The sequence below is a fragment of the Camelus ferus genome, chromosome 26, assembly GCF_009834535.1.
Source record: "Camelus ferus isolate YT-003-E chromosome 26, BCGSAC_Cfer_1.0, whole genome shotgun sequence".
Classification (NCBI taxonomy): Eukaryota; Metazoa; Chordata; class Mammalia; order Artiodactyla; family Camelidae; genus Camelus; species Camelus ferus.
In genome coordinates this window covers 2,240,236-2,253,133 of record NC_045721.1, presented here as the reverse complement: position 1 = coordinate 2,253,133, position 12,898 = coordinate 2,240,236, and the positions used below count along the sequence as shown (strand labels likewise).

The 12,898-nt window shown below is 41.9% G+C and overlaps 1 protein-coding gene and 1 long non-coding RNA gene across 2 annotated transcripts in view; one reads left to right on the top strand and one right to left on the bottom strand.

The window, feature by feature from the left end:
• KAT6A (lysine acetyltransferase 6A) overlaps positions 1-10,257 on the bottom strand; it is a 97,205-nt gene extending 86,948 nt beyond the window's left edge. The window contains 2 exon segments of the mRNA XM_032468649.1: positions 6,675-7,592; positions 10,113-10,257. Coding sequence (XP_032324540.1) covers positions 6,675-7,274 — 600 coding nt within the window. The 5' untranslated portion in view covers positions 7,275-7,592; positions 10,113-10,257.
• A 60-nt stretch (positions 10,258-10,317) lies between these two features.
• Positions 10,318-12,898, top strand: part of LOC116660056 — a 28,390-nt gene continuing 25,809 nt past the window's right edge. Inside the window, exon 1 of the long non-coding RNA XR_004315410.1 lies at positions 10,318-10,650. This is a non-coding gene — a long non-coding RNA (uncharacterized LOC116660056). The remainder of the gene's footprint in view (positions 10,651-12,898) is intronic.

Here is a 12,898-nt window from a genome sequence, read left to right as displayed (position 1 = left end):
ACCAGACTTATTTTTTTTTAAGCAGGTCTTTTTCTTTAATTCCTAGCAGTTAAAAACTACTTTGACCCAGAATGGCATTCTGCAAATCTAAGTGCTACACTCCTATAATCTCCATGCTTAATTTCAACCCAAACCAAATAGTGCCATACTACGAACTGTCTCTTCTTCACCTGTTCCCTAATGAAGCTGAAAGTAATTCTCTGGACTTGAATTTACAGAGTTATGTACAGTGCTGATGAAAGCCATCTGTTGGAAACTATGACTTTCCTGTCAAAGGAAAAAACCAGAAGAAACAGCCTAGGTTTTCCTGGGAACCAGCTGCAGCTGAATGAGTCCTAATCCTACTCCAGCTGGGAAAAGCAGAAGGGTGAAGTCGCTGTTCGTTTAATTCATCTGCTGCAGATCCTTTGTGAACTGACTCCACCCCTGAGTAGACAACTGGTAAACAACTTTACCAGAATGAGGCCCTTAATTAATTCCAATATGTAACATCTATTCGGTTTTTTAAATTTTTTAGATCAGAGCGTAAAAAGTATTTATCATCCCTTTAAAAGACCTTTCGCAGTTCACTAGGAAAAAATATTTTCAGTTCTGTTTTAACCAGCAAACTTGGCACCCAGATTCAGTCCTCTCACGTAGCTAAGAACCATGTCAGTGTAAATATACTTCTGCAGTATTCTAAACAGAAAGGGAAAAAGCATGAAGGAGAGTCTTACGACCTCAAGAGGCCTGGAATGATACATTTTTTCCCCAGATTCATCAAACAGTTCCTGTTATCTATTTGCTTTCATAGTATTATCAGTAAGTGTAATGTAAAACAGGATGGCCCATGTGTCAGGATGAGTTGAATAAAAAACAGGCAGCAGAATAAGAAGAAAGATAATGTATTTTGCATACACTTATTTTCCATTTGGTGTTTTATGAGAAGCCATAATGAAAACTTATATTATTAAATAGCTATTATATAAATATATTATGCCTATAAAACTTAACCATGTAAAGTTCTTTTGAGACTTCAATAAGAAAGTACATGTTAAAGCGCTCACAACAGTGCCCAACACACGGTCAGGCCTTAACAAATGTTAGCTATTAATAGGTTTCTATAAGCAACTGTTTTCATTCCCTTGGTCTCCTGATACAGGGCAAAGAAAGAGGTCAAGATGGCTAGATCATCTAGGGCTCTTTTCCCGAAGCAATTTGTAGTATCTGATGACTTCATTCATTAATTCCCTCACTTTATTTCCTCACTTTATTAGAAGCTGGCCCAAGAAAGAGCAAAGTGCTAGCAACTGTAAGTGTAAGAAGAATGTTCAGGTCGTGCGCACTGGCTGGGTATACAAGCTTTGATTAGCAATGGCTAAATCAAAGGCTGCTTCAGTAGCTCAAGTTTTCTTCCCGGGTGGGTCATGGGCTGAAAATTACCAAAACACACAGAGCTCATAGGCCAACTAGAAGACCAAAAACGTATCTGTACGGTCAACTGTATTTAAACAAATACTGCATTAGAAATATATCCTTGCCTGAGTTATTTTTAAATTTCTGTGTGTTTTTTTTAATAAGAACAGATCTGCTAGACAATGTCAATTTATACTAACCACATTTATTCTTAATTCACCTCAATGAGTTGTTAGTAACAAGTTTTATTTCCAGCCAGCTTCTCTTCAGGATCCAGAACATTTAACAGTCATCAAAAAATGGTTCAAACAATGATGTAAGAAATGTAAAATCAATTGTGATCATAATCAATGTAATTAATTATAACATAAGAAAATATAATTACTGAGCTCAATCAGTTGCAAACTCAGTAACATTACAAAAATCTACGTTATTCATGTCATTGTGTTCTTGCCATTACTTGAAAAAGAAAGTCAACTTCTTATGGTTAGGAAAACTTTCTCTGAAATAATCCTTCTTTACTTAGAGACTGATGCAGCTGATATCCTCCATTCCCTCCCCTACAATGTAAGAATTAAAACTTGCAACTTCAAAAGTTTCCTAATAACTATACTATAAAATACACTTGCTTGTATGCTCTCATAAGGACTCTTAAAATATACTTTAAATTGAGAACTTTTTCCAGTTTTTACTACTAATTTATCTATTCTCAACTTTTATGAAGCATCTTTTGCTTTCAGGATTTTTGGTGCGTGTGGGTGCATGTGTGTTTGTAAGTAAACAATTGTTCTGTCAAGCAGTCAACACACCCCTGAATTTAATAGCACAATTACTATAAAGTATCATAGCAACAACATATGAAAATGACATTACTAAGCTTACGTTTATAAACAACTTTATCATACCACCATTCTAACATATAAAATGTGAAACAATTTTACTATAAAGGCCATTTTCAAATAGCTAAATCAAAACTATCATTCTTAACTCTCAGTAACTTGAAAACGTATTTCCATTCTCATCAGCATTTCTATATCAAAAACGAAAGTTGCTGTCAAAGCCCCATTTATTCTATGAATTTAAAATACCAAATTCCAGTAACACAAAATAATTTGGACTCTACTAAGAGTTAACTGAATTGAGATGTAACTTGTATTAGAAGGCTAGTGATTTATCATTTGTTCTTTCTGCTCCAAGTCACCTGAGTAATAACCTAAACAATAACACTAGGCTGAAAATACCTTCTCTTCCCTTTCCAATTAGAATGCTTCAGCAAAATATAATTCTGTTCAACAATACTCCACAGACCAACAATACTCTCCTGATTTGACTGATTACCATAATAGTTTTCTGGACTAGTAATACGGAACATAAACTACAGATGTGCCAGTAAATTATTCTATGAGTGTGTAAAATGAACCCAGAAATTTGAAATGAAGGTGAAAATTATTCCTGAAAGGGAAACAGATCCTTCCAAGACTCAGGTCTAAAGTAATTCTTTGACCTGGGCCATTACAATCTCAAATAATAATTAGCCCCACCCAAGAAACATCCCATTCTTTCTCAGAGATCCACAATATCTCATTGTTATGGAAACGTAATGAATGTAAAAAGAATAAAAATTGTATTTCATAAACTAAAAAAAGAATTGCAAAAAAGTTTCACATTTCTATGCTGTCAGCCTTAATCTCCAACAGGACCTAAATCCTAATGCACTGTTCATGGTAGGTATCTAAATGCTTAATTAATGAATAATGAATAAATGAAGTAAATGAACAAATTACCTTACAGTAAAGTCTATATTTCAAAAAGAAAGAAATTTGCAAGGAGGAAGTTTTTATTTACACCAGTTACACGCTATCACCCTCACCTATATCCCACAATTCAAGGGAAAGCAATATTTTGTCTCAGATGAAAGCACGCTATTACAGCCACGCAACCAATTTCAAACTACAAATTAGAAGGCTTCAGTGACACTCAAAATGAAAATTAATAAACAAAGAAAATATTTTTAAGAAAAAAATAAAATATCGCCACGCAACCAATTTCAAACTACAAATTAGAAGGCTTCAGTGACACTCAAAATGAAAATTAATAAACAAAGAAAATATTTTTAAGAAAAAAATAAAATATCATGTAGACCAAACTAATTTTTAAATTTATAGACCTCAGGTATACAAAACTAGATTATTCATAATCTTTGGTTTCTGATACATTCTTACCACTGGTTCAAAGCAAATTTTAGAATTCTATGATAGGAAGAGAAAAAAGGGATGCAAATAGGAAAGGGGAAGGGGGGGCGTGTCCTATTACAATTAGAGAATGCGCTATGAAGTTAACACCAAGGACATTACAATCCTGTACTTGAGCGCAGTGACAGGCATTATACATAACAACCCCCGAGAGGCAGCAGGTATAGCTGCTACCAACTCCTGAGCCAGACTGATCAAGTTCAAAGCCTAGCTCTGCCACCTAATACTTTTGTGACTTGAACAAGTTACTGAACCTCTTTTATGCCTCAGTTTCTTCATCTGTTAAATAACAGTACCTCTCTCATTGAGCTGTATGAGGATTAAATGAGTTAATACATGTACAGCTATAAAGTGATGCCTGGCACAGAGTATAAAATATTTATCATTAAGTTAAATAAACTCATCATAAACTACCACAGCCTAAAGCTAGCACAGAAATTTCCCTTATAACATGGATAAAACTTTAAAATCACAGATTTATCTTCAGATTCTCCTATTTATCAGTGTCTTCACAAAAACTCTTAAAAATATTTCTACACAGCTATCTCACCAAAAAGAGCAAAACAAGAATCATGCAGTTGCTGAAAATCTAACATACAGTTCCTTCCAAACCTTAATATCACACACACGTGCGCGCGCGCACACACAAAATCAAAAATCAGAATTGATATTAAAAAAAAAAAAGTAAAGAGGAACTTCCTCTCTCACCCCACGGCTAAGCAGACCAGTAGACAGACGTATGTGCGTTCTCCAGACCATGACGCTCTTTCAGCTCCGAGCAGAGCTCCTGGCCCACAGTAGGCGCTCAATAGCCAGTTACTGAATTAATGCACGTCTGAAAGTGAAACTACTAGGGGCATGCACTTTCCTGTCTCCACCACTGTCAAATACACTCAGGATAATTTTTTTTTGAGATTATCTACGTTCATAACAACAAATCAATCAATTCCATACGAGAATTGATTGGATAGTTTTAAAAAAGAAGTAAGTAGTTAAATACAATAAAAGGAACAGACTATAATCTGTTCAAAGGAGGAATAATTCCTTGCCCTAGGGTTCACTGTAATGATTTTGAATCTGAGCTTTTCATATCTTTGGGGAAAGTCACCACTGAAAATAAGACTCCATTCAAAAATATGTAACAGATCTTATTAACTCTAATTTCGCAGATATCATGAAATCTGGTTTCCAATCAGACCAGTACAAATATATGGAAGTTACTCAATGAAACTCAATTTTCCCAAATGCACACTCCAAATTTAGTTACTTCAGTTAAGAACACCATATATTAAAGTTATGTAACCAAAGATATAGTTCCAACCAAAGCAAATCAGCAGATCTCTACTGGATTAAACTTTTTTTTTCTTAATGCAAAGATCTCAGCTCAGCTGCAAAATAAGGATTGTTGGATTAGATGGTTCTCAAAGTCCCTTTCAAAAGTAGTATCCTAGGGTGAGAGAACTCAGATTTGTCCTACATTGTACTATATACTGACTACCTTTAAAAAATATGCACAACTGACATTTTATGTATGGCCAATATTTTTTAAAATTAAAGTATCTTATTCAAGTAAGGGAAATTATAATAAACACAAATACCCAGGTGTTCTAACAAGAATGTATAATACCCAATTCACAGATATGACACTGAATTCATTCTAAACTATAAATTATTTCCTGTTTCCATGCCGTGAATCTGTAGATCATTTGATAACAGTTGTTTGAATCAATCGTATTTCATTTAACTTCAGTCATATGTGATCAAAAAATAGTTCTCACAGATAAACACTGATAGTAGAATTTGGTCATTGTCCACCTTGAATTTTTAATACACACCTTTAACAAATGCTCAAATGATACAGAACCAATTTATGAATGGGACTGTCTATCAATTCATGACTCCATCAAAATCACTTTAAGGATAATAACAGTAATATAATACTTCTATTTCAAAGTTTACAAGGAAAATTGAACTGTAAAATAGATCTCTAAAAACTTCATCTAAAAAGAAAAAAAATACTGTTAATTTTCAGTTGCTATTTAAACAAAAATCTACTGATGGGTTATTAACTGCAATGAATTTAGATCAAATCTCAAATATTTTTAAATACACTCAATGTTAACTTTACAATCTTATCATCCTAGAAGTAGCCTCTATGATCTTAAGCAAAATGAAGATGTTACTAGTGTACCCTAAGGTGTGAAACAACTTAAAATACTACCACTCTCCACAAAACTACAATTCAGAGCACTTAAAATAAATTCACAGCTAAGACACTAGGTCAATGTGAAAAAGAGCTCCTAACAAAACAAAACTCTCCTCATCCCTGACTATCTATTTAAGGCCAAAATTTACTGTGAAGAACACATACTTTCAACTGCACAAATTAAAAGCATAAAATACACAGCACTTACGGTATACCATTTGTGTAGCAAGACTCCCAACTCCCCAGAACTTTACTAATATAGGATATTGTATTCCTGATCCATGCAGCTACACCTGTCATCAATAGTAACATTCAGGACTTCATCATACGCAAAAATTTATACATGACAAAAAGTTAGAATACAAACAGCAAAAATAAGAATCACTAAATCTGCCTCGCCACTACTATGGTCAGGACAATCAGCCTCATTCCTGTCTGATAATCTGCAAGAAAATGGAAAAAAGAAAGATGATAGGTTCTTAAGAGTTTCCAGCATTTTCCTGCTCATAAATTGCAGCAGTTAAGTATTACAAGAGCTTCTCTGTAACAGTTTTAAAGTTGTATGCCACTTTTCAATTCTAATCTAAAAATGTTCTTCTAGGTAGATCAATACTCTACACTTGAATCTTAGGCATTGAATATTTCAAAGTATCAGAACAATTAGCAACTACTGAGTTCTCACACCTAGAACTCACAAATAAAAAACAAGAGGTGATCGTTCCACAAATGTCCGCAAACACCAAATGTAACTTCTATTTAACTTCCTAGAAATGTGGCCACATCATCAGCTCTGTGAACACAGATGCATACCCCATTCTTACCTTATCCTTTTCATGTGGAAGGAGTGACACTGGAGGTAAAGAGGAAAGAGACTCACAGCTCTCTTTCCCATCCACATTGGTCGCCTTAGTGTTGAGCCGATAAAGAGGTCCATCTTTAAGGAGTCTGCCGTGGCCAACGGCACGTTTAATAGCCAATCGTAACTGCTGGTGAAAGCCAGAGGCGGCACCGCCTCCAAATAATGCAGACACGTCCTTCTGACCTTTCAAAAAACGTTCAATGCTCTTCAAAGTTGAGCCACCGGACTCTGCTAAGCCCTCGACTGCCCGCTTGATCAGTTTATTCCAGTCTACATTTTGTTTATTATCCAATTTCCCATGGTTTCGAGGTTTAGGAAGTGCTATTCGCCCAGGATTATCAGGATCTTTATAGGAATTGAGTCCTTTATTTGAGACTTTCAAAATCGTTCCATCTTTGACACTCAACTCCAATTGTTCTAAAACAGTTTTACGATCCAAGCCATGGGATGAAGACACTGCATTGCATATCCTTTCTTCCGAAGGACGCTGTTTCTGCTTCTTCACTTTTTTGATGGCCTCCAAAATCCACTCGGTATACAGCGGGTTAGCGAGTTTTACCATGGTGAAGGATTCTGTATATCCATAGAGTCGTTATCCCTTATCCTGATGCTGAGTAAGTTTTACACCTTGGAAAACAACATTCCCGGAGGCTGGGAACCAGTTAACCATAGCATACAAGTTTTCTGGCCTGAGTCCTTCCTCCTTTCACAAAATAGAGTGCCTCCCCACTTTTACTTCAGAAACCAAAACAACCTGTTATCTGAAATGTCTTCAAACTTCCCAACAAATTTCTCAACAGCACAACACATGAGTCTCTTCATAAAGTTGTAAGAACCCAAGAACATCTCATTCCCAGCAGAAAAAATGTGCATCTTATGCCTGAAAAACAATTAAAACATTAAAACAAGGTCAGTTTTCTATCAAGGCCCATTTTGTAAATAAACTCTAACTGAAACACCCTAGTTTTTAAAGCACTCAACAGCAAGTGTCCATTGAGCACTTGTAGGAGTTGGCACGTGTTTCTAACAACACTCCAAAACAACCATGTATGTAAACCATTGGAACAACGAAAAAAAGGGAAAAAGATGAATAATTAAGATACAAAGAGGAAACAAGATGAGATGGACTATGAACAACCTTAGGCTAACCGAGGGGCCTGGCTATTCTGCACTGCACAATCTCTGCTCACCAGTCTATGAACTGAAACTGGTCCTTGACATCTTTCCCCAAGAAACTATTCAGCACTTCAACAAGTACCTGGATTAGTAGAAAGAATCCTGCAATGAAAGTTAAGAGTGAATCGTTCACCTTTCAAAGTTCTAGACATTCAGACTGGATGGAAAGAATCAGTAAGAGAGGCAGAAAACCATGGAGAAAATTTAAACTATTTCTTATATTAAAAGAAACAACAAACACAATGCACACAAACCAAGTTCACATTTTAAGTACAATGTTCCTTTAAACATTCCAAATGCAAACAAAAATAACCCTGAAAACAGTTTGAAAAGTGCTTAAAGAAATTTAAAATAATCCAGTTTCATTGAAATTTTAAGAATCACGTGCTGATAGCTTCTCCTAATAACATTCAATATACTGGAGGGAGTCCTACAACTGTCAAAATGTTCATAGCCAATCTACAGATAGAGAAACTAGAAATGAGAAGGGTGCAGAATCACTGGGTTCAAATGTACACACTACATCAAATGTACAGTACAGAAAAAAAAAAAAGTGCCCTGCCTGTTTGTAGCCTAAAGAGGAGACGATCTCATAAAGATTCAGTCAGGAGTGCTGTCCTGAAACGAACATTAATGAATAAAACACAAACAGACATGGACAGACAATGCCTCTCCAGGATCAAAGTCAATACTCTTTCGACAAAGAATCTGACAGACAGAAAAGAACCCTTTTTAAAATCACCAAAATAAGGAATTCTGCATCTCACAACTCCTTTGCTTCCAAAACGAAATTTAACTTGACTGAAGTGTTTTTTTAAGAACTTCTCTCATTCTGAGGAGCATGTACATTACAACATAAACAATGCCGGAAAAACGGCTCCCGCAGCAATTATTCTTAAGAGTGACACGAAAATCAAAAGGAAACCTAACAGATATTAAGAAACTGATAGTACTACTAACTCTGATGAGAAAGAAAAGGCTGAAGTAAACACTCAAGTCTGAGCCAAGACTTACTTTTAAATTAGTTAACTGAAAAGATGCCCCCTGAGAGGGCTATGCTTCATTTTGGTGAGAGTCTCGAGAGGCCAGAAATCAAAGCATGATTACTCAAAAAAAAAGTTCACATTAACGCTAAACTAAATGACAAGCCACAGTTTGCGTTTAAAAGCTGGGCCTGTCCTAATCGATTAAGCTCGCAGGTGATAGAATGAATGACAGGCTCTCGTTGTCTCCCGGGCCGGGCTCCGCACCGGCCTCCAGGTCTGCAGAAAGTAAAGCGCCTGCAGACTTGAACTTTAACTCTCCCAAAGTACGCCGGCGGCTGGAGAGAAAGCACAGCTCGCTCCCGACAGTCCTTCCCCGGCCTCCACTCCCCACCCCCTAACACTTCTTCGCGCTCTCTTTTTAAAGAGCGAGAAACTTTAAAAACTTGAAACGGCACAAGCCCGCGGCTTGCCAACCGGGAGCTGGCTGTTCCCCTTCGCCGGGGACGGAACCCGAGGACTAAGTTAACAATGAAATCACGTGAAAGAGTTGAGAGCGGTCCATCTGCACTCCCAGCTCCCCCGGAGCCTCGGCGGCACGGGGCCGGGTCCCGGGCGGCGGCGGCGGCTGGGCGCGCAGGCGGCCGGGCCCTGCCGGGCCGCGCTGACAGGCGCCCGCCGCCCGCCCCCGGCGCCCGGGCTGACAGCCGGGCGGACACACCGCCGCACGTGCGCCCCTCCGCACCACAACACGGCCCGCCTGTCACCCCGCGCCGCGCGGCCGCACGGGCCGAGAGCGAGCGCCGGGAGCGCGGGCGGAGGGGCTGGGCGGCGGGCGGCGGGCGGCCGGCGCCGGGGCCCGGGCGGTGGGCGCGCCCAGAGGGAGAGCCGGCCGCCGGCACGGCCCGCCCGAGGTTCCGCGGCCTGGGCCGCCGCCGCCCCCTCCCCGGTTCCCCGCTCCCAGCTGCCCGGCTGGGCCCGGCCCGCGGCGGCGGCGGCGGGGGCGGCGGCGGCGGCGGCGCGCGGGCCGCGGGGCGGGGGAGCCGGGCGCCGGCCGGGCGCGAGGGGGCGGCCGCGGCGCCCCAGCCCGAGGCCTGGCGCAGAGCAGCGGGAGGCGGCGCAGGCCGCGGCGGGGCCTGCAGCGGCCACCGGCCCCGCGGGGCGGCGGGGCGGGCCCCGGAGCGGCTCAGCCTCGGGCGCGACGGCCGGGGGCGGCGGGGGGTGGCCCCTCGGCTACTTACCGGGAGGGAAGAGCGCCGGGTTCCCGGGGCCCCGGGCCGGACCGCGGAGATGCCCCAAACTGACACGGCCGCCATCTTGGAGACAGTGAGCTCCGGCCGGGGGGAGGGGAGGCGAGGCGGCGGAACAGCCGCGGGGGGAGGGGAAGCGTCGCGAAGGAACGGCTGCCTGGGGGAGGGCGCGGGAACAGCCCGGGAGGGAGGCGAGGGGGAGGGGGAGGAAGGGGCTGCGCGGGAGGGGGGCGGCCGAGGAGCGGGAAGAGCTCTGCCGAGAGCCGGGAACGGCCGGAGGGCGGGGCGGGGCAGGAGGGAAGAGCCGGCCGGGCGGGTCACGTGGGGCCGGTACAAAAGCCCAAAGCCAAAGTGGGAGGAGGACCTGGTGGGCTGGAGGCCGGCAGCCGGGGGCGCCAGCTCGCCTTTCTCGCGCGGCGGGGCCGGGCGGTAACCCGGAGCCGAAGGAGCTGCCGTAGCCCCATTACACAGCTGGGGCAACTGAGGGCAGCGCCTGGGTGAGGAGGCTTCCGTGTGGCGCGGAAATCCGGTAGGCAGACGGGATCTGAACTCTGACGGCGCCGTGTGTGCAGTCCTCGAGCCTCCCTCCGCACCTCGGTGCCCTCGCCCCTCTCCCACGGAGATTCTCCCGGAACCCGGGGTCCGGAGCGAGGGCGAGGGGGGGCCGCCTCCCTCAGCACCCCCGTTCTGCTCGCACCTTCACCTCCCACATTTCACCCCCTCTGTAGGCAGAAGAGTAGTGCGATGAGGAGGGGGAAAGGGTGGAAAGTTAGACACCCGTGTCAGGCTCTTTCCCCGCGGGGAGCGCATCCTCCCCACACCGAGGGACTTGTTGGACCTTACCAGAGCCATGTTGGTAGGAACCGGCGGAGGCGGGGTGCTGAGACTCGCACAAGGTCACCCAGCTGTTTGGTGGCACACCCCTGAGCTGGGAGCCTCCATCTGTCTTATTCCAACGCCCGTCTCCTACTCCCGCCTTGGGCGGAATTGCTCTCGTCCCAGTTAATGGAGCTGCGAACTGGCACTTTTCATGGCCTGTCTGTCCTCTGCTGGCTGCAAGTGTGTTTCTTTGTCTTGTCTCTCATCTAGTTTAAACTCCTGAGGCAGAGATTGAGTCATACTTTTTATTTCCCTGCATTCATTGTAAGAGCAGTAAATGACAGATGAAAAGACATACTACATGCTTCATAATTTTGTGTGGAAGCGTTTTCCTGCTACTGGACCTTTTCAGCTGCTTTGTGACATGACCCCTGCTAGACTGTCCTCCCCAATACCTCGTTTTGTGTCCGCGTTACCTTGTAAAGACCACCCACTACCTTGACGTCCACGTTTAGTTCGTTTTCTGAACTTTTGTAATTTGACCCTTTGCCCTACTCGTGTGACACTTGTTGACCCTTATATACATTTTACGAATGTATTTCCAGGTATAGTCTCTGTTAAGATGCCTCTTTGCATCTCCAGGACATAGTGTACAAGCGGTACAGACTTCAAAAAATGTTGCTGGTGAATGAACATTATTTCAGCCACCAAGTAAGAGGTGGAATTTCCCAACCCATCCCGCCACCCCCCCAAATCAAGCTCTGCCTTATTTATACCTCAACTTGCCCTGCTGTCTATAGCTTTTCTGCACTCTGATCCTTAGCCGTATTGTTCTATACATAGACTGTTTAGACCATTCAATAGTAACACGAAAACTTATATTTTCAACTCAGTATCCTAGCTCTGAAAACTGATAACCTAAGGGTGGTGTGGTGAGATTTACTGAACCACCCTTCATCACCTTACTGCCAAGCCCCGTTCCCAAATTAGGAGAGAAATTTGGGGATGAAAAATAATCTATTAGAAAGGATATTTTCCATCCTAGATGAATTACACGCATTTGCAGGTAAAATGAGAAGTGTTTGTAATGGCAATACATGGGGGTTGGGGGAGGAGAAGAGGGGGTGAAATAATGCAAGGTTTTTATTTCCCAAAGAGGACTGATCAAGTCATATTAATAGAAAGAAAATGAGTTCTTCATGTGAAACTAGTGTGTGGTCTTCAGGAGAAAAATAATACAAAGATGAGCTGTGTTTGCTTTTGGATAAGAAAACTAGCTACAGGTCTTGCTGTGAAAAGACCAAACTGGAGTTGAAGCACACAGTAGCAAGAATTTAAAAGAATTTTTAACAACAAAGCACAGTTTAGCTTTTCAAGCAGCTTCCATAGCGAGTCTTTGCTTTACATTTGCATAACTTAATGGCACATGCAGGCGGTCTTCTCAAAATAAAAGGTTTGCAACAAAGACAGATTAAGGTCTTCATCTTTTGCATGTTAAAAAACAAAATCTACAGTACTGAAGGGACAGCTTCTCTGGGTTCAAGCTTACTCAGAATTCAGCCCTGCTGGACTGACAGCTAAAAGTTACTTCCGCCATCCACAGTTTGCTCTAGGAATCCTTGCCTTTTCAGATGTATCTGTTAACAACATTTTATTTTAGGCAGCTAAGCCTAAAATTGGAAGGCTGCTCTCTCCTTGTTTCAGGAGGAAAAGTTTTTAGACCATTTACATTTAATATAATTACTGCTGTATTTAGATTTATACCTGCTGTCTTACTATTTATTTTCTTTGCCTATTTACTTTATATCCCTTATTCTCTTGTTGTTTGCCTTCTTTTGAATTAAATATTTAAGTATGCCATTAACCTCTATTAGCTTATTATACTTTTTAAAGAAATCTTAGAAACAACAAGGATGTACTGTAGATCAAGGGAACTATATTCAATATCTTGTAATAAT